At 38.4% G+C, this 21,816-nt stretch overlaps 1 protein-coding gene across 7 annotated transcripts; it reads right to left on the bottom strand.

The window, feature by feature from the left end:
* Positions 1-10,034: 10,034 nt before the first annotated feature.
* Positions 10,035-17,885, bottom strand: LOC104223274 (putative pentatricopeptide repeat-containing protein At1g12700, mitochondrial). Of its 7 annotated transcripts, XM_070156043.1 has the most exons (5): positions 15,863-17,885; positions 14,856-14,941; positions 14,179-14,333; positions 10,644-10,709; positions 10,035-10,431 (listed from the first exon to the last, which is right to left on the bottom strand). In XM_070156043.1, exon 1 carries the CDS (start codon positions 17,775-17,777, stop codon positions 16,011-16,013), a length of 1,767 nt encoding a protein of 588 aa, XP_070012144.1. In that variant the 5' UTR covers positions 17,778-17,885; the 3' UTR covers positions 10,035-10,431; positions 10,644-10,709; positions 14,179-14,333; positions 14,856-14,941; positions 15,863-16,010. The 7 variants fall into 7 exon arrangements, with proteins under 7 accessions (XP_070012144.1, XP_009772986.1, XP_009772985.1 ...); XM_009774684.2 differs by lacking the exons at positions 10,035-10,431; positions 10,644-10,709 and adding an exon at positions 14,026-14,108; XM_009774683.2 differs by lacking the exons at positions 10,035-10,431; positions 10,644-10,709 and having other exon boundaries at positions 14,026-14,716.
* Between the last annotated feature and the right edge of the window lie 3,931 nt (positions 17,886-21,816).

The raw sequence follows: 21,816 nt of genomic DNA, 5'->3' as shown, positions 1-21,816 counted from the left end.
AGTAACTCATGAGACGACTGGTCGGGTCGTCACATCCTCCCCAACTTAAACAAACGTTCGTCCTCGAACGAATCAAGAAACATACCTGAAGCCTCAAATAGGTGAGGATATCTGCTCCGCATCTACCACTCGGTCTCCCAGGTAGCCTCATCCACGGGCCGACCTCTCCACTACACTTTCACTGAAGCTATATCCTTTGACCTCAACTTCCGAACCTGATGACCCAAAATAGCAACTGGCTCCACATCATAGGTCAAATTATCCTCCAACTGAACCGTGCTGAAGTACAAAACATGAGACAGATCTCTAATATACTTCCGGAGCATAGAAACAGTAAATACGGATGCACGCTAGACAAGCTGGGTGGCAAAGCAAGCTCATAAGCCACCTCCCCAATCCTTCGAAGCACCTCAAAAGGCCCAATGAATCGCGGACTCTACTTTCCCTTCTTCCCAAATCTCATAACACCTTTCATGGGCGAAACCTTCAGCAAGACCTTCTCACCAACCATGTAGGACGCATCTCGAACCTTCCGGCCCGCATAACTCTTCTGACGCGACTGCGCTGTACGAAGCATATCCTGAATCAACTTCACCTTCTCTAAGGCATCCTGAACCAAATCTGTTCCCAATAGTCTAGCCTCGCCGGGCTCGAACCAACCAATTGGAGATCTACACCACCTCCCATACAAAGCCTCATACGGAGCCATCTAAATACTCGACTGGTAGCTGTTGTTGTAGGCAAACTCTGCAAGCGGTAGAAACTCATCCCATGAACCTCCAAAATCAATAACACAAGCACGCAACATATCCTCCAATATCTGAATAGTACGCTCGGACATGCCCGTTCGTTTGAGGATGAAATGTTGTGCTCAACTCCACTTGAGTACCCAACTCTCTCTGTACGGCTCTCCAAAACTGCGAAGTAAACTGAGTACCTCTATCTGAGATGATGGAAAACGGAACACCGTGCAACCGAACAATCTCCCGGATATAAATCCCTGCCAACCGCTCTGAAGAATAGGTAGTACATACCGGAATGAAGTGCGCGGACTTAGTTAGCCAATCCATAATCACCCAAATATCATCAAACTTCTTCAAAGTCCGTGGGAGTCCAACAACAAAGTCCATAGTAATCCTCTTCCACTTCCACTCGGGAATAACCATCTACTGAAGCAAGTCACCCGGTCTCTGATGCTCATATTTCACCTGCTAACAATTGAGACACCGAGCTACAAATCCTACAATATCTTTCTTCATTCTTCTCCACCAATAGTGCTGCCTCAAATTCTGGTATATCTTCGCGACACCCGGATGAATAGAATACCGCGAGCTATGGGCCTCCTCCAGAATCAACTTTCTAAGCCCATCTACATTGGGCACGCAAATCCGGTCCTGCATCCTCAACACCCCATCATCATCGATGGTCACATCCCTGGCATCATCATGTTGAACTTTGTCCTTAAGGACAAGCAAATGTGGATCATCATACTGGCGCCCTCTGATGCGATCATATAAGGAAGACCGAGAAACCACACAAGCCAACACCCGACTGGGCTCCGAAATATCTAATCTCACAAACCGATTGGCCAAGACCTGAACATCAACTGCAAGAGGTTTCTCCCCAACTGGAATGTATGCCAAACTCCCCATACTCATTGCCTTTCGGCTCAAAGCATCGGCCGCCTTTCCTGGATAGTACAATATGGTGATATCATAATCCTTAAGCAACTCTAACCATCTCCGCTGCCTCAAATTGAGATCCTTTTGCTTGAACAAATGTTGAAGACTGCGATGATCAGTGAATACCTCACAAAATACGCCATAAAAGTAGTACCTCCAAATCTTCAATGCATGAACTATGACAGCCAACTCTAAATCATGAACAATGTAATTCTTCTCATGGGGCTTCAACTGACGAGAAGCATAAGCAATAACTCTACCCTCCTGCATTAATACACAACCAATCCCAACTCTCGAGGCATCACAATATACGGTATATGAACCTGAAGCTGATGGCAAAACCAATACTGGAGCTGTGGTCAAAGCTGCCTTGAATTTTTGAAAGCTCTCCTTACACTCGTCCGACCATACAAATTGAGCACCCTTTTGAGTCAACTTGGTCAAGGGCTATGCGATAGATGAGAATCCCTGAACAAACCGGCGATAATAGCCTGCCAACCCAAGAAAGCTATGAATCTCTGTGGTTGAGGACGGTCTAGGCCAACTCTAAACCGCCTCTATCTTCTTTGGATATACCTGAATACCCTTACTAGACACCACGTGTCCTAAGAAAGCTACTGAACTAAGCCAAAATTCACACTTGGAGAACTTTGCATAAAGCTTCTCCTCCCTCAGTCTCTACAATACAACCCTCAAATGCTCTGCGTGTTCCTCTTGACTACGAGAGTACACCAAAATATCATCAATGAATACTATAACGAAAGAATCCAGATAAGGCCGAAATACACTGTTCATCAAATGCATGAACGTTGTTGGGGCATTGGTCAGCCCGAAAGACATGACAAGAAACTCATAATGACCATATCTGGTCTTGAAAGTAGTCTTAAGAATATCTGAATCCCTGATCTTCAACTGGTGATAGCCCGAACGGAGATCAATCTTGGAGACACTCTCGCTCCCTGAAGCTGGTCAAATAAATTATCAATGCGAGGCAAGGGATACTTGTTCTTAATTGTTACCTTGTTCAACTGCCTATAATCGATGGCACATTCTCATTGTGCATCTTCTTCTTTACAAACAGAACCGCCACACCCCAAGGTGACACGCTAGGCCGAATGAACCCCTTATCTAGGAGTTCATAAAGCTGCTCCTTCAACTCTGTTGGTGCCATACGATACGACGGAATAGAAATAGGTTGAGTGCCCGGCACCAGGTCAATACCAAAATCAATATCCCTATCCGGTGGCATGCCCGACAGGTCTGCAGGAAACACATCGGGAAAATCCTTTGCAATTGGAACAGAATTAATGCTAGGAGTCTCAGCTCCCACATCCCTCACAAACGCTAAATATGAAAGGCAACCCTTCCCAACCATACGCTGGGCCTTCAAGAAAGATATCACTCTACTAGGAACATAATCAGTCACACCACGCCACTCGATCCGCGGTACACCCGGCATAGCCAAAGTGACTGACTTAGCATGACAGTCTAGAATAGCACGACACGGAGATAACCAATCCATGCCCAAAATGACATCAAAATCCACCATGCTCAATAGCAATAGATCCACTCGGGTCTCCAGACCCACAATAGTCACCACACATGACCGGTACATACAGTCTACAACAATAGTATCGCCCACCGGGGTAGATACATGAACAGGTAAAGCAAGAAACTCTCGAGACGTACCCAAATGATGAGCAAAATACGAGGATACATAAGAATAGGTGGAACCGGGATCAAATAATACAGAGGAATCTCTGTGGCAGACTGAAACAATACCTGTAATGATAGCATCTGAAGCAATAGCATCTGTCCTGCTTGGAATAGCATAAAAACGAGCCTGGCCACCGCCTGATCGACCTCTCCCTCTGGGGCAACCCCTGGCAGCCTGGCCCCCACCCCTAGTTGGCTGGGCAGGTGGTGAAGTAACTGGAGCAGAAGCCGAGGGCTGACCCCTCTGCTGAAGCTGACCATCACGAAGTCGAGGGCACTGCCTCCTCATATGTCCAAACTCTCCGCGCTCATAACAACTACCCGGTGCTAGAGATGGGGACTGAAGGGAACCCTGGCACCGGAATGACCAGTAGAAGGACCTGGCATGGAAGAACCCTGGACTGATGGGGCACGCGACGAGCTCTGGGCTGGTAGGGCACTGAGTGATGACTGGCCCCGCTGAGATCCATGATGACCATGACCCGAAGATTCCCCGCGATACTCTGGACGGGCTGACTGAGCGGGCCTGAAAGAACGACCTCTACCATGCTGTTACTGGACCCTTAAAGGAGCACCACTGTAACTGCCAGACCCTCGAGGCCTCTTGGCCTCCCTTTCCTCTCGATCCTGACGGCGAACCGTCTCAATCTCGCGCGCGATATCAACCACCTCCTCGATCGTAGCACCCAATACCCTCTCTCGGGTCATAAGAATACGAAGATGATAGTTAAGGCCATCAACAAATCTCCTGATCCTCTCACGATCTGTTGGAACCATCCAAACGGCATGACGAGCCAACTTAGAAAACCTCGACTCATATTGTAACACAGTCATATCCCCATGTCTCAACCACTCAAACTGTCTACGCAGCTCCTCTCTGCGAGACTGTGGTACATACTTCTCCAAGAAGAGAGCGGAGAATTGCTGCCAAGTGAGGGGCGCTGCTCCCACAGACCTATGCCTCTCATACGCCTCCCACCAAGTGAAGGCAGCCCCAGTAAACTGAAAGGTAGTAAATACCACACTACTAGTCTCAAGAATCCCTGCTGTACGGAGCATCCGCTGACACTTATCAAGAAAACCCTGGGCATCCTCGCCCTCAGCACCACTGAATGACGGAGGCTAGAGTTTATCAAACCTCTCAAGACGACGCTGCTCATCCTCTGGCATAACTGGTACGATGAACTCTTGAGTTGGTGCAACCGGCTGGGCTGGAGGTGCCCCCGGTGTCTGTAGTCCCTGCACTATCTGCTCAGGTGTGCGAGCAGCGGGGGTCTGATTGCCTCCCCCGGCCTATGAAGTAGTTGTTGCTGCTGTGGTGGCTGAAACTGCCTGAGCCAAGCCAGTGCAAACTGTCAAGATCTATGCCAAGGCCTCCTATAGACCCAGGATCATGATGGGCATAGTTGGTGCCTGAACTGGTGCTGCTGAAGCCTGATCCGAAGCTGGGGCAGCTGGTGGATCAAGAGGTGCTGCCCTCGCTGCTCTGCCTCGGCCACGACCACGACCGCGTCCACGGCCTCTAGTGGCCTCAGTGGGTGGCACTGGTGGTCGTCCACTTCGTCCGGTAGCTCGCGTCCCTACGCTCATCATCCAGCGCGTGTCTCAACTCAATATAGCACTACGATGTGCAATCCGAGGTTTCAAACCCTCAGGACATCATTTACAATCATTACTCACCTCAAACCGGCTACAACTCTAGTTCGCGACGCCTTTGCCCCTCGAATCGGCCTCCACGCGTGTCGAATCTATCCAAAATTAGAACGAATACGTCACAATATTCTAAGGGAACAAAGCGCAAGTGAAAACAATCGAAAAATATCAAAAATCCCAAAATTAGCAAAACCCGAGCCCCGGGCTCAATTCTCGAAACTCAGAAATTTTGCATCAACGGGTTCTTTATCCTCCCACAAGTTCATACATATCAAAAGTTCTCAAATCCGACCTCAAATGGTCCTTCAAATCCCAAGCCCTAGTTCTTCCATTTTTAGCTTAGGTTCCATGAATTTCTAGGTTAATTTCACAATAGAATCACGTTTTAGGTTCATAAATCTCCTCCAATCACTTCTCCTTGAATCCCTCCTCAATCTCCCTCAAAATGATCAACTATGGTGGAAAAAGGGACTCAAAATCGCGGATGAAAAAATTTAACCACTTTCTGCCTAGTTCTGACCTCTCTACATCGCGATCGCGAAGAGCAAAATTCCAAGGCTCCAAAAACACGCTACGCGAACGCGACATGAGCACTGCGAACGCGATGCTTCCACTTTCCAAACTATGTGAACGCTAGACCTATAGCGCGAACGCGAAGAGCAATTCCACTGGACCCCCAAATCCTTATTCGCGGACCTCCTCCTGCGAACGCGAAGCACAAGCTTCTAACCTTCTGCGAACGCGAGCCCTCAGACGCGAACGCGAAGGTCTAAAGCATGTCCTTCCAATTTCTTCTACGCGATCGCGAAAGCCAAAATCTCTACAACAACTGAGTTGATTTTCTGCAACTCCTCAAACTCAAAATGGTCCGATTGACCACCCGAAACTCACCCGAGGCCCCGGGACCTCAACCAAAAGGACCAGCACATCCTAAAACCTCATTTAAACTTGTTCCAATCATCAAAACACCTCAAACAACACCAAATCCATCAATTCACATTGAATTCAAGCCTAAGTTTTCTAAAACTTCCGAAATACGCTTTCGATCAAAAACGCAACCAAACCACGTCCGAATGACCTGAAATTTTGCACACACATCACAAATGACATAACGAAGCTACAACAACTCTCGGAATTTCATTCCGACCCTCGGATCAAAATCTCACCTACTAACCGGAAATCGCCAAAATACTAACTTCGCCAATTCAAGCCTAATTCTACACCAGACCTCCAAAACCAATTCCGATCACACTGCTAAGTCATAAATCACCTCCCGAAGCTAACCGAACCATCGGAACTCACATCCGAGCTCTCTAACACATAAGTCAGCATTCGGTTGAGTTTTCCAACTTAAACCTTCTTGAAAGAGACTAAGTGTCTCATTTCTTACCAAATCCACCCCGAACGCAAACCAATCAACTGGATCATATAAAATGCGGATAACGAAGCATAAAGAAGCCGAAATGGGAGATATGGAGCGGTAACTCATGAGACGCCTGGTCGGGTCGCCACACTTATATCATGAGTATTTTTGCTTATGCAATATCATGCTCTTTTTTAGACTGGATCAATGAAAATTTCAAGTTGTTGATAACAACGAAACTATTATTTATAGTGTAATAGGAATGAGCTTGGTAGTTGCGGAGAAGATGGTTGGATGATGGATTTCGGATACTAAGAGGGTGAGTTTCAATGGGTATTTCATTAGGTTTCAAAGATTTTTAGGGTTTTGACAGGGTTTAAAATTTTTTTACTATTAATTATAAGTGGAAAAGAAGGTTAGGCGGCTGTAAGAGTTTGGGCTATCGGCTGTTGTAGTTTGTGTTTCGGAGTCGCAGTCTCCCGTTTTTTGTGGGCTAATAATTGTTGGTCGTTATACTTGGTTTTGCGCTATGAATTGTATGGTTTATTTTGGGCGAAGTGCAGCAATAGTCACTTTCGAACCCGCTATTTAAATATATCCAAAATTTATAATGTATTTAAAGATTAGTCAATTCACCCAAACTTCAGGATTAAGTATCCTGAATTTGAAAATTCAAAATTTAGTATTCTGAATTTTTAAGCTGCTAATTTGAAATTTGGGACTAAGTGTCCTGAATTTTTGAGTTACGTATTTAAAATTTAGGACATAAGATTCAAACTTCTGGACACAATTTTCGAACTTTAGGACATGATGTCCCGAAGTTTGAATTTTGAGGTTTAAACTCTAGGACTTCAGGACTAAGTATCCTAAATTTAGAAATTCAGGACTTAGTGTCCTGAATTTTTGAGCTGCTAATTTGAAATTCAGGATTAAGTGTCGTGAATTTTGAACTACTAATTTAAAATTCAGGACATTAGATTCGAACTTCATAACACAATTTTCGAACTTTACGACACGATGTCCTGAAGTTTGAATTTTGAGGTTTAAATTTTAGGACGATGTGTGCTGAAGTTTGAGCGAAATTGACTAATCTTTAAATATATTATAAACTATGGATATATTTTAAACATGCTTAAAAGTGGTTACCGTGTGTCATCCTCACTTTATTTTGCGGCTACCGATTATTATTAGTTTTCATCGGGTGGATAAATAGGACTTTTGCTCAGAACTTAAATTCTTTTGTTACACCTCAATTCCAAATTAACTCGGCTCAATTTTCAACTCTATTTCCTGTTTGTTACTGTCTTTATTAGGTTTGACGAAAATCATTACGAACCCATCATGTGATATCCATTCCTTTTCTTTTTTTGATGCATAACATAAAGCTAGTCAATTTATGATAAATTCTTATAATACAGAAAATGTTCCTAAGAAAATGGTTGCAATTTTGATTGCTTTATTTGAATTTCATGAAATACTCCATTCTATTGACCCATCGTTACAAAACAAGAAAGTAGGCAAACAAAAATGGTTGCAATTTTCTTTTTGTGCGCCAATTTACTCTAAAGGGAATTAGCTTTGCTCCTTTTCGCACTAGAATTAATATATGTAATATCCTTTCCCTTTTTATCTAAAGACATCGATACGTCAATCCCTCCTTTAGTCTCTAGTTAACTTTTACTAATGTACCATTGCTAGATAGCTCAGGCTGCTGAGATTTTGTGCCTTGATTTTGATAATGAAAGGTTAGCAATGGCTTTTAGATTTTAGCACAGATGAATAAATTTAGGAATTTTTACCTCCTATAGAAAAGGTTAACACCTTATTTATTTTAAATAAATATCATTTAAAAAAAATTATATTCTATAGATACCTTTTAAGGTTTATAGCAAAATATTTAATTTTGGTTACCTCCTAGCCCTAAGCCACTGAATACGCTAATCAGTTACACTTTTTTTCTCTCTCTATACTTTGATACATCCCATTATATTCTATCCAAGGTGGTCTTTCAAATCGCCGTCCGTGGTCGGAACTCGTTGATCGCTCGGCCTTCTCCAAACCCGAATCCGTTTCTGATGCTACCCTCTGTATCCGCAAAACTATTCCTATTTCCGTATCAATTACCTTTCCCTCATTGCCGTTGTTCTCGCCTTTTCCCTAATCACAAACCCATTTTCCCTTTTTCTTCTCACCGGTCTCCTTGCTGCTTGGCTTTTCCTCTACCTTTTCCGTCCGTCGGATCCACCTTTGGTTTTATTCGGTCGGCAGTTTTCTGAACGTGAGACGCTTGGGGTTCTTATTGTTTCTACGGTGGTCGTGATCTTTCTAACCAGTTGTCTAACCAGTTCATATAGATACCATTTCAATGTATTTTCATGTATTTCATTGTATTCATTGTCTTTTTTTTCATTATAATTCAATGTATCTCGTTATATTCCATGTATTTCATTGTATTCACAGTCTTTTTTTCTCATTGTATTTCAATGTATCCCGTTGTATTCTATGTATTTCATTGTATTCACTGTCTCGCTATATACCATGAATGTATTCATAAGTTTTTTTTAATTAATATAATTTATGTATTCAGATGTATTATATAATTTCTCTGAAGATTTCTATGTTTTTGGGGTATTTTTCGGTTGAGAATCTTTTTTATAACTAAAAATACAAAATTTGTGTGTTATAATTGAGTTTGTTGAGTTATATTAGGAGTTTATTATGTTAATTGATTCACTTTTCGTTTTAAAAACAGTGCAATCCCCTATTTCGCGGCATGAATACAGTCGAATACAATAATCTGTCCAGTTGTAATCCCATGTTTCACTCCATGAATACAGTCGAATACACTCGAATACAACAACTAATTAGCTGGACTTCCCTGATTCACGCCGATTTTTGTTACTGTATTCATGAATACAATAGCTTAAATATATCAAATACATCTTATAACCACGTAAAAGGTATCTATAATCCGTAATATAGCAAATGGTATCTATAGATGACTAATTACTACTAAAAGATAGTGCTTTATGAAAATTTCTCAATCACCACTATTAATTGCTTTAATTTGTTGTCTTTCTGTTTTGTTGTTATTCAATTTCCTTTTCCCTGTAATTGTCTTGTCATATAAATTTTCCAATCTCAATTGGCTTTTTTCTATGTTATTATCCTACCTTGAGATGTTTTCTTGTTCCAATACGTTGAAGGGTGAGACAATCTCATCTAAAAGCTTAAGTTGTTAAAGATGACACACTTTTATCACGACCGCTCATGTGCGGGCTTAATTATTTTTGACAAGCCAAACACGTGAAAATTCTTTTTGATATGCTCTATTACCATGTTGAAGTATATGACCATCTCATCTAAAAATTTAAGTTGTTAGAAAAAATACACTTTTATTTACTTAATTATATCTCCAACACAATAAACTGTCTAGTGTGTTGCATTGCAATGTATGTAATTCAAATTGAGGTGAACTATCATTTTGACTTTTGAATTGTGCAGATTGTGTGCATAGAATGTGCAGATTTTGTGTATAGACTTTGTAGCATTATAGGAGTCAAATAATATCCACTGCTCTTCTTTTTAGATTTTTTACTATTGGAAGAAAATCATAAAACTAAAAGAAAATCAGTAAATGTTTCTTACCTCAAAAAACAATAACGGACAAGATCACCGTTTCAGCCCTGTAAGATTTGCAAGAAGAGTAAAAAGGATACATCTAAAGGCATTGACATATTCAAATCCGACTAATAAGGATTGTGGTGGAGTGGTTGAGTCAGTATTCTCAGAAGTTATATATCCACTTCACGCACGAATATTGTTATTTTCTTTATAATTTTCATTGCTAAACTTAAAAGGTTATTCTCTATCTTCTGCTATGTATTGATTTCATATGTCACACTGGTTTCAAGAAGGACCAGCTGAGGGTTCAACTGACCCGAACAGGAATTCTGAAGATCAGTGGACAAAGGCCGACTTCGCAGAACAAATGGCAAAGGTTTCAGAAGGATTTTCCTGTTGCAGAAAATTAACAAAAGAAAAATCAGTGCAAAGTTTGAAAATGGCATTCTTCACGTTAAACAACCAACACTGATAACTTAAGCAGTGAAAAAGGATAAAGAATTGCCAGCAAAAGAAGAGCAAAAGAAAATTAGTCCTAAGCCTGTGAGCAAACAAAAGCTAAAAATCTTGCAGAAAAATCACGAGCAGATAAAAGTAGTTCTTACAGTGAATCTGAAAGTGAATTGTCAGATGATGAACCAACCTCAATTTCTAGTCGTTTGGCTGCAAACCTGAAAGAAGCCAAGGAAAATAATGAAAATGACTACTGTTTCTCTGTTGGTTCTTATACGGGTCTATGTCGCCAACGTGATGAGGTCTACGAATGAAGCTGAAAGAAAAAATGAAACTAGTCTTTCTGTAGCTCAAATTTAGTTGTGGGTATTTTGCATCTATGGTGAATAGAATAACAATTCAGTTTTAAAATTTTAATCAATCAAATTTGTTATGAATCTAAAAAAAAAAACCATCATTTAAATAAATCACAAGTGCTAATGAGGTGAAATGGTCGGCATCTCATGTGTGCTCACTGAAGGGGAGAGCAAATGACCAAATCCAAGTCCTAAGAGCTCATTTAACTCGACAGATAAAGCAGATTAGCAATTCCAATTTTAATCCTAGACCATTTACATGCTGAAATTAACCAATATTATTTAATCTAAACAATATTTCCACCAAGTTCCTACTAGATGACCTATTCGTTTGATTCTTGACTCGACGAAGTTACTACACCATTTATTTATTTAGGCAATATATGTAGATAGTTCAACTGTTAAGCTATCGTCGAATGTTCCACTATATGTATTAAATAGCTACATGATTCTGATTTTTTGCAAGCTAAATAATTTGTACATACAAATAAAATTCAGAATATAATTAAAGCAAATTTAGAATTTCAACTCTTCATTTTTCGTATTCATGCTTCATATTTCGGATTACAATAACCAGCGTGTCAGTTGTGTACCTGATATTGGAAGCAAAAGAAAATGAAGATGAGAATCGGCAACAGTAATAATAATACAACACAGCAACAACAGTCCAGCAACAGTAACAACCCAGGAACAGAGTTTGCAAACCAGTGGAGCAGTAATCCCAAAAACAAAAGCTTCAAGCTTTGATGAAACAACAACAACTAATGCTGATTTCAAACAATGAAAGAAAGCAGAAGATTTTTTTTAGTTTTTTTTTATTTGAAAGTTTAAAATATTTTTCGGAATTTTTCTTTCTCTCCTAAATATTCAGCTCTTTTTTTTCTCTCTTTCTGTCCGTTTTTTTTCTGTTCTGTCTCCTCTTTTTCAGATTAGTTCCCTCTCTGTTATTTTCTTCTGTCTGTTCTCTCTTCTCAAAATCTGATTCAAGACTTCTATACGGTATGACAACTATCCCTATAGAAATAGCAGCATGGTCGTTCGTGTTGTTCCGGCGTGGCTGGGGTTCGACGACGACGATGATGGAGCTGTTTGACTGGAGGGGGGCAACTGGTCGATAGTTGTTGTTTGATTGCACGGGCTGGTGACGGGGTGGTTTGGAGGTGGTGAAAAGCTGGTCGTTTGGCGGTGGCGTTTGGACGGAAAAGATGAAGCAGCAGGTGGTGACGGGGTGGAGCAGCCATTGATGCTAGGGAGGGGAGCTTGAGGAAGAAGAAGGAAAATGAGGGGGGTGGGGCGGATGGTTTGGATTTTTAGGGTTTTTTCTTTTGTTTTGTTTTTGGTAAGATGTAAGATAATAGGATGTTGGGTTATGGACTGGGTCGACCCAGTTCGAAATGGACTGGGTCGTTTGGGAAGATTGGGTCTCTTTGGACCTTTAACTTAAATTTGAGCCCAATTCCGATTTTCTTTATTTTTTGCTCTCTTTTCTTCTTTTATTTTACTAAAACTAAATTATAAAAATACTTAAACTATTATTAAGAACTAAATTAAGTTATAAAAATGCAAATTAACTCCCAATAACAATTAACGCACAATTAAGTAATAATTAAGCATAAAATTGTATATTTGAACATTAAATGCTAAAAATGCAAACGATGCCTATTTTTGTAATTTTTTAATTTTTGTAAGACAACCTTAATTACTAACAATTGTAAAATTAAATCCTAAATGCAAAATGCGACATATTTTTGTATTTTTTTATTAATTTAGCAAATAAACATGCACAAACAAACACAAATAATTATCTAAAAATATCACAATTGCACACCAAGAAAAATCATTTTATTTTTGAATTTTTTTGGGAGTAATTCTCATATAGGGCAAAAATCACGTGCTTACAGCTGCCCCTCTTTGCCCGAAGACACGAAGGGTTTTCGTGCAAAGATAAAGCGAGCGATTTTTGCCCATCTGAGTACTCCGTGTGAAGCATTTTTTTTTTGAAAAAGATTTGACCGAACCTTTGCTTCAAAGGTTTCCTACATATCCTGGGCTAAACAGGAATCAGGTCAATGTAGTTCGGGAAATTTTGGTAGCTGGGACTACCGTGGGACTGCAATGTTACTGTTGTTGCATGCTATTACCACTGCTTACCGATCTCCTTGTTACACCGTGCTTAAAAGAAAACAAGAAGCTAGGCTAGACTGCAATTTGTTCTTGTTGCCTTGCTTTCTTGTCTGCTTGCATTTTTTCCGGTGCTTTTCTTCTTTTTGACACATGCACTTGAGTTTGTGCTGGGACCTCTTGTTGCAACCTTCTGCTTCCTGATACTGGGGATTTTTATTGTTTCCTGCTGGGGATTCCTGTTGTAACCCTCTGTTTTATTGTCCTATGACTTGATTTGAAATGTATGCCGGCGGGCTCCCAACTTTAATATTTGAAAATTAATGTTGAATGTATTCCTCTGTTATATGGGCGGGCTCCCAACTTCAACACTTGAAATGAAAAGACTGAAATGTATGCCTCTGTTCTATGGGCAGGCTCCCAACTTCAACACTTGAAATGAAAAGACTGAAATGTATGCCTCTGTTCTATGGGCGGGCCCGACTTCAACACTTGAAATGAAAAGACTAGTCATAGGTCCAACGACTAGCGTTCTATGCGTGAGAACAAGTGAGAATTGACTTCAAAATATGCCATCAGCTTTCCAATTATACAAAATGAGATCTGACTAGTAACCCTCTGTTTTATTGTCCTATGACTTGATTTGAAATGTATGCCTCTGTTGTATGGGCGGGCTCCCAACTTTAATATTTGAAAATTAATGCTGAATGAAATGTTACTACTATAAAAGGGAAATGGGATCAGAAGCATCTGAGGCCTCTAACCATCAAGCAGCAGTTAAACTTCTTAAGAAATTGTCATCTGTTAGACCTTAATGAAAATGCAACTTAAAGAAGAAAAATACTCAGGCATGCCATTTCGTCAACTGAAATATGAAGAATTTGTCATCTCCAAGATATCTAAGACATGTCCTGTGATTAAGAGGAAGAACAACTACAGCTCAGTGAATTAAAACTTAAAAGCTAGAGCATCGTATTCGCCAAGACATAGATTAGTAAGAACATAAAAGCAATTTCACAGTTGAGCAGCTACTTAACAGATTATCTATGGATGATCATTGTCTATTGGACTGCTAATCCAAAATTGTATGCAAGCACATTATGAAATGAATGTCTCTGGTACAAGTGTAGCAAGAATAACCTGAAAAGTTAAATCTGCTCTATAATAGTATGCAAAAAAAAAAAATTGTCTTTTGAAAGGCAACTGTTACCAGTGTCATAAGTGCTAGGTGTGCAACAGCCTCTTCTGCTTCCTCTGCAGTCTTATATGAGCTCATCCTTTTACTATGGTAACACAGGTACACTAAGGTTCTTTCATTTCGCGCAGCTTCCTCTTGGACTATAGTTAGAAACTTTTGTAAGCAATCTAATTTAGACATTCAAAAAAGAAGCAGAATTAAATAGCATAGAGGATAAAGTTGCAGATGAACTGCCAAAAATAAATTACTAGTAATAAATAGAGTTGAAGAAGGTACTTCATACACTACGTGGGATAAAAATTTACTTTTTTACTGAAAAGAACTAGGCAAAATGCAACCTTTTGGATTAAGCTGTAAAGCAGCAAGCGGAAATCTCATTTTTCTCAATGTACTTAAACTCGTTTACTCGGAAGACACAAAAGAATTAGTAAAACCTTTTTAGACACAAAAAGACACTACAGAGAATATGAAACAAAACAAGGTGTAACAATTGATAAAGCAGTACTAGTGTCCACCAAATATTGAAGTGCCTGTTGTTTGAAGCAATGATCTACAACAGAAAAAAAAAATCTTCTAAATGAAGGATGCTTAGATGAATAAGCAGAAAAAAAAAGGTAATGACACCAAAATCTCAAAAAGATTTCGAGTGTATTTTTTATCAAAGAAACAGAACATCTTAAGCTTTTCACCTTTGCTTGATCTCAGAAGAAGTTGAAAATTTCACCTTCCAAGTCCGAGGAAATAGTTGAATGATCACTGGTACAAAAGAACTTGCCTGAAATTGTAAGAATTGTCAATTTACGGCACAAAAGTAATTTTCCGAGAATCTTCCAGCTGCACTAAAATTCCATTCATGTTAATCTCAAGACAAAAAACAACTATTAGCCTGAAAAGTTGCTTTATCCTCAATCTGGATCAAGAGTAAAGAAGGCAGAAGAAGACTTCTCCTTCAATTTCTACAACTTGAGAAGAATGTTAGATTCAGACAAGCAAAGTTCTTCATGTTGTGCCAGTTATTGCAAGAAATTCTTGTAACTGCTGGTATTACGCTGGGCCAAAACGAAAATAGAGAACCAAAAAAAAAATGTCACTTACTGAGTATAAAATCCATAAGAGTGGTGCAAGAATGACATCGTCGACTGTCAATTTCCGTGCCAATTTGCAAAATGAAAACTGGAAAAACTACAGATTCGATTCATTTTAACTGTCTTTAAGTTTTTTGCACATCCCCCTTAAGGATGAATTAATGATACGTTAATAAGGATGAATACGGAAAAGAGAAGTAAATGCTTCTTGTTTTTTCTGAAAATTCAAATATTGGGAACAAATTCAGTTTGAATCACAAGATATACTGTCCTAGTTTCTGGAAGCATCATAGATGAAGCATAAAATTCAAATAGCAGTAATAGCAGCAGAAAGCTCTTGCAAACTGTCACAAACCGCTCCAAATACTAAATATTAGAATAAAAAACAAATTCCTCCAGAAACTACTGGTCATCTTTATGTTAACAGGCCATCCACCCAATTCAAGCTATGAATATCCCTTACATAACAGACAATTCTTCAAATCAAGAAATGCACAGGGCAAATAGATAATAAAAATGGTTAACAAGGTAACTATTCATATGAATGAAGGCATCCGATAATAAATACATTTCAAAAGATCCAAGTGGAGAACTTAGTTAACGGGTTTTACCTTTTGAAAAGCAACTGTTAGCAGTGTCAGTTCTAATTTCCATTCTTCCAGCTTCTGCAATTCCATTAGATGTGATTTCTTTTCCAGAGGTAAAAGGAAATTGCATCATAGTGATAAGTATTGCTGAATAAATTAACTGAAATCCATATCACTTCTTATTTCCCAAGTGAAACTGTGGTATCATGTCAAGCAAAGAAGGATGCTTCGCTATAACATCTATTAGTAACTCTACTGTACTTGCATCAAATGAGAAGCCCCTTTCATTCATTTCCTTCAGAAAGGTTGTCATTTCAGTAACTTTGCTAAACTTGAGAAGTCCTTGCACAATAATATTGTAAGTGGCATTGTCCGGCGAACAACCATTCTCTTCCATTTTTCTTAGCATATCTTTAGCTTCATCTAACAACCCTTCTAGACAAAATCCATTTATCATTATATTGTATGTTACCACATCGGGAAACAATCCAATTAAAGAAAGCTTCTCAAAAATAGCATGAGCTCTATCGAGCTGGCCAGTTTTGCACAATCCGTCTATTACAACACTATAAAATTCAATATGAGTATATTCTCTCTTTCTTTCCAACTCATGAAATAACATCATAGCTTTCTCAATAAGTCCATTCTGAAAATAACCACGGAGCAAAATGCGATTAGTACATAAATCAGGTCCGAGCCCCGTGGATAGCATATCAGCAAAGAATCTTTGCGCAAAGTCAGTTCTTCCAACTTCAAATAGACCTTGCAAGATAGTATTGTAGGTAACAATGTTAGGTTTCGGTCCATTTCGAGAAATTTCATAAAACAAATGCATGGCCTCATCCAATTTCTTTTTCTTACAGTATCCATTTATTAGTGTGCTATAGCTAATAATGTCAGGCTTAATGCTCTTATCAATCATGGAATCAAAAAGGCTCCTTGCTCTATCCATTTGACCGCGCAAGCAATATCCATCAATTATCACATTGTAGGTGACCACATTAGGCTCCACACCTTTTCCATTCATGTGTCGCATTACCTCCACAGCATCTTCAACTTTTCCTTCTTTGCATAACCCATCTATCAGTATGTTGAAGGTGCGGACATCTGGATAAATATTAAGATTTACCATTTCGAAGAACAAAGTCCTAACCTTCTCCCACAGACCAAATTTACAAAGACCATCAATCAATGAACTATATGCGATAACATCTGGAGGAATGCCTTTTTGTTTCATCTCTTCAAAAAGGCTAATTGCATCATCTATCATTCTATCCTTGCAAAGAGCATCTATAACAATGTTGTAGATGTATGTGTTGGGCTTAGTGCTTCCTTGTTCCATTACCCTAAGCAAATCGAATGTTTTTTGAGTATGGCCCATTTTACTAAGCCCATTCATGACAATTAAATACATGACTTCATCAGGCTCACAAATATTCTCTCTCACCAACTTTTTGAACAAGTTAACCGCATCTTTTATCTTATTTTCAGCAAAGAGTCCCCTTAGTAAGGTGCTAAAGGTGATAACATCAAATGGAATGCCACTCTTCAAGTAAATAGCTAACATTGAAAATCCGCAGTCAGAACGATGCATTAGGCAATAACTGTTAATTGCTATATTCAAGATGAAACCATCAATTGGGATACTCGATTTCAGCATTTGTCGAAAAAGGGAAAGAACAGAAGAGTAATGCTTCATATTTACCATAGTCTTTAATAATTTGGAGAAGCTAAAAACAGAAGGAAAAGGCTGAGAACTGATCATTCGACGAAAGAGACACACAGCATCATCTAAACACTTGACATTCTCAATATTGCTATGAGGCGAAGAATAATATCTGATTGCAATTGCCGGAGCAGAATGGGAATTAGCAAAGAAGGAGATAAAGCTGGGAATAATACCATTGGAAGAGTAACGCAGCAGAGCAATTCTCGCCATCTTCAATTTTGTTTGCGGGTGGTGCTCCGCCCTATCTCGGTGTGCCCCAATTTTGGGATCTTTGTGTGCCCTAATTTCGCAGAAAACTTGGTTGTCACGTGACAATAAGTAGTATTTTCTATCCATCGTTTGGCTTAAAACAGATATTCTGGATTATAATTATGGGATAACTTATACTAAATTTTTTTTATTTATATGAGATAAGTTATACTAAAATTAATGATAATTCTTTTTTTAGCTAATATTTCCAACCAAAATAAATTTATTCCCAAAATTTATACTTGAATAACTCACCTAATACCTTGAACCAAACGGCCCCTAACTTCAAATCAAAGGTGACAGCTAAGGTGTTTATCGGGCGGGCTGGGACGGGTTGAACAGGAAAAAACCCAGCCCGTTCGGTTAGCGGGCGGGCTGGGGTTAACGGGCTGTTATAGGGCTGGGATTTTTCGGGTTTTCGTGGGCCCGTACGGGTTAGGGCTCACAGGGCTCGGGCGGGCCGGGCTCAATTTTATTTCTTTTTTTAATTTAAATTTTATTTTTCTTATTCAATGTTATTGATAGTTAAGTATTTGCAAACTTTTAAGGGTTAGAATTAAACTTTAAAGTTTAAAGTTTTAAATTTGAAATTTGTATTTTATAATTATAAAATTGAAATTGGAAAGTAAGTGGCTACAAAAAATTATTTAATAAGAGTATAAGACCAATAGGCAAATGTAAGGAACAAACTCCGAAGGCTTTCATTTATATTTTTAATATTTCAAATTAATTTGCAAGTTCTTTTTTGATTTTTTATTTGTTTTTGAACTTGCAAATTAAAACTTAAAAGTTTACAATAATTATAAAAAATAAGAAATAGTACATCACATGCTTTGCATCATTTTTGTAAGTTCTTCCATGTCAATATGAGGTTCTTGGTTTCCGGGATTGGTTGAATCGGAACCATAAACCATTATATCTCCAATTTCTTGGTCCTCCTCTTCGTTTACCTCGTCACGCCCTTGATTTCGCCGTTCTGATATTATCCAATCTCTGAAGCACACTAGAATTTCCAAAGCGTTGCTGCCCAATGAATGACGGATATCTCATAGTTGTTGCCTTGCTTGGCTAAATGCGCTCTCTGATGCGACTGTTGAAATCAGCACATTTAGCACGTCTCGAGCCATGGCCGAAAGAACAGGAAATTGATTTGAGTTGCTCCTCCACCAACTCAGCGGTAGAAAATCCTTTGTGAGGGGCTCTGGTGACTTTTGCAAGTAGAATTGTAGTTCATCAATATTTCTGCTACTGGTTTGTTGATGCTCTCCTAGTGTAGACCAAATCTGATAATCTTGAACACAATCATCATCATCCATAGTTGTTCCAGATGTTGAAGGATTAGTTGAAGGAATATTTGCATCTACAACCGAAGAAGCATCAACAATGTTAGCATAATAATTATATAAAGTTTGTAAATGTGTGTGTAGCTCAGAAATACAAGTGTCAATATCAGGAGTTTCAGTTGGGCCAACATCCATATAAGTATATAAAGCTCTAATTAATTGGCGACACTTTATCATTTTGACAGTAGGGTTTAAAATAGCACCAATTAGGTAAATATAGGGAATTGGGTAGAAATACTTTTTAAACTTATCTAGCATAGATTCAACAACAGTAGCATATCCTTCTTTCTGCTTCAAATTATGTAGTAAAAGAGAAATTTCAGCAATATGAACTAAACCATTTGAAATGGTAGGATAATAAGCTCCAGAAAACTCAAGTGTAGCCACATAAAATTTTTGTAAAAATTGTATAACATCATGAATGACTTTCCAAGTTCTAGCTGTTAACAAACGGTTAGGATCGGTACAATGAGAATTAGCAAATTCAGTTATAGGCATTCTATATTTATAATAACATCTTAAGAACAAATAAGTATAATTCCACCTAGTAACTATTTCTTCAGGCATGAGTCTTGGTTTTAGTCCATAGTGTACACATTTTTCCTTAAATGCATTTAATCTAGCACTTCTATTATTTCCTTGAATTACACCAACAACTCTCCTAATTAAAGTAATTTCATCTCTAAATAATTCAAGGCCACTCTTCACAATCAAGTTATAAATATGACATGCACATCTAACATGAAATATTTCAGGAATTGGTGGGTGTAGATGCAATTTTAATATTGTAATAGCAGCAGTGTTGTTAGAAGCATTATCAAATGACATACACAAAACTTTTTCTGCAAGATTATAAAATATAGCAACTTCATGTATAGTATTACTTATAAATGCACCAGTATGACTTTGATCTTCATCATATTTAAAAGCAATAATACGTTTTTGCATACAAAAATTATCATCTATCCAATGGCATGTAACAGTCAAATAATCATTTCCATTCACAGCACGACCAATATCAGAAGTAAGAGAAACTTTACAAGGAAGACTTGCGAACAAATAACGTATATATGTCTGATATTGTCCAAAAAGCCTAAAGATATCAGCTCTACAAGTACTTCTAGGAATACCTTTAAACATAGGGTTATAAATTCTTTGAATATAAGTAACAAGATACGGTGAAGAAGCAAAACTAAAAGGTAAACAACCTAAAACAATCATTTTAGCTAATTCTTCCCGATCTTTCTTACTATCGTATTTCCCAAATAACCCACTAGTACTCGGGTTAAGTCTTTGTTGCCCAGATAACTCATCTACTCCCCATTCAAGAGGGTGTTTCTCTTCCATATGCCTACGAAGTTGACCCGTTCCCCCTCCTTTACCGGGCTCATGTTTATAATGTTCACTACAAATTTTATATTTTACATATTTTTTTTTTATCTTCTAGTCTTTCAAAAAACATCCAACACTTACTTCTTAATCGTCGATTCTTCTTAATATGGAGAGGAGGCCGACTTGTTGCACCTGCACCCCTAACATTTTGAGTTTGACTAGCATTACCAGGTGTAGGTGGTGGTGTGTCAAGATTATCGGGTGATTGAATATCATCTAACAAAGCATCTAAATCATCATCTACACCATAATTTTCTTGCATTCGTTCATAATCTACATTTAAATTTTTTGGTGAACTTTCAGAAATATGTGTAAAGCTACTAGAAGAACCAACACCACCTCTTGTTCTTTTTGAAGTTTTCTTACTACCACCTCTAGTGCATGCTTTTTTGGCCGCTCTAAGTAAATCCATTATATAAATTAAAGTAACAAATTAAAGTAAGAAATTAAATTAAGAAATTCAAGTAAGAAATTAAATTAAAAAACTAAATTAAGAAACTAATTAATAAAATAAGTGTACACCAAATAAGAGAAAGAGATGGAACGAGTGTACCAGGATTCCTTATGCCGCACTAATTTTGAATTTTTGATATCAAAATTCAAAATTCAATTGATAGACCGAAACTTGATAGTTGATAATACTTGAATACTTGATAATTGATACCACACTTCACTTGAATAATTGATATTTGATAATAATTGTCGCACCTCCTTTTTACCGCGCCTGCGAAGGTGCGTAGGGAGTTTTCTCCAATTTAAGGACAGTCGAAACGGGATTTATTCATTTTTTGTTTCAGAGTCGCCACCTGGGAATTTTAAGGCGTCCCAAGTCACCAATTTTTAATCCCTGAATCGAGGAGAATATGACTCTGTTTGTTATTTTGCGAACCAGAAATCCTGAGTAAGGAATTCTGTTAATCCGGAAGAAGGTGTTAGGCATTTACGAATTCCGTGGTTCTAGCACGGTCACTTAACTATCATATATTTGACTTTGATCTAAATGCATATTTATTACCCAATTTTATTACCGCTTTTATTTATACTGATTGTGATTAAGGGCCCTTCTTTGAATCGAATCACGCGTACGTATATTCGTGTTATAAATTAAAAAAAATGTGGAATTGTGTCACGCGCACGTGTACACGATAATCTTGATAATATATTTATTAAAATAATTATTTTCGAACTATGCCGAATCAAGAATATTCGTCTTTCTTAAATAGTGAACCGCACATCTCGGGTTTTATGAAATTAATTTAATATTT

The sequence above is a fragment of the Nicotiana sylvestris genome, chromosome 9 (assembly GCF_000393655.2).
Source record: "Nicotiana sylvestris chromosome 9, ASM39365v2, whole genome shotgun sequence".
Lineage (NCBI taxonomy): Eukaryota > Viridiplantae > Streptophyta > Magnoliopsida > Solanales > Solanaceae > Nicotiana > Nicotiana sylvestris.
This window is presented reverse-complemented; position numbering and strand designations above follow the sequence as displayed.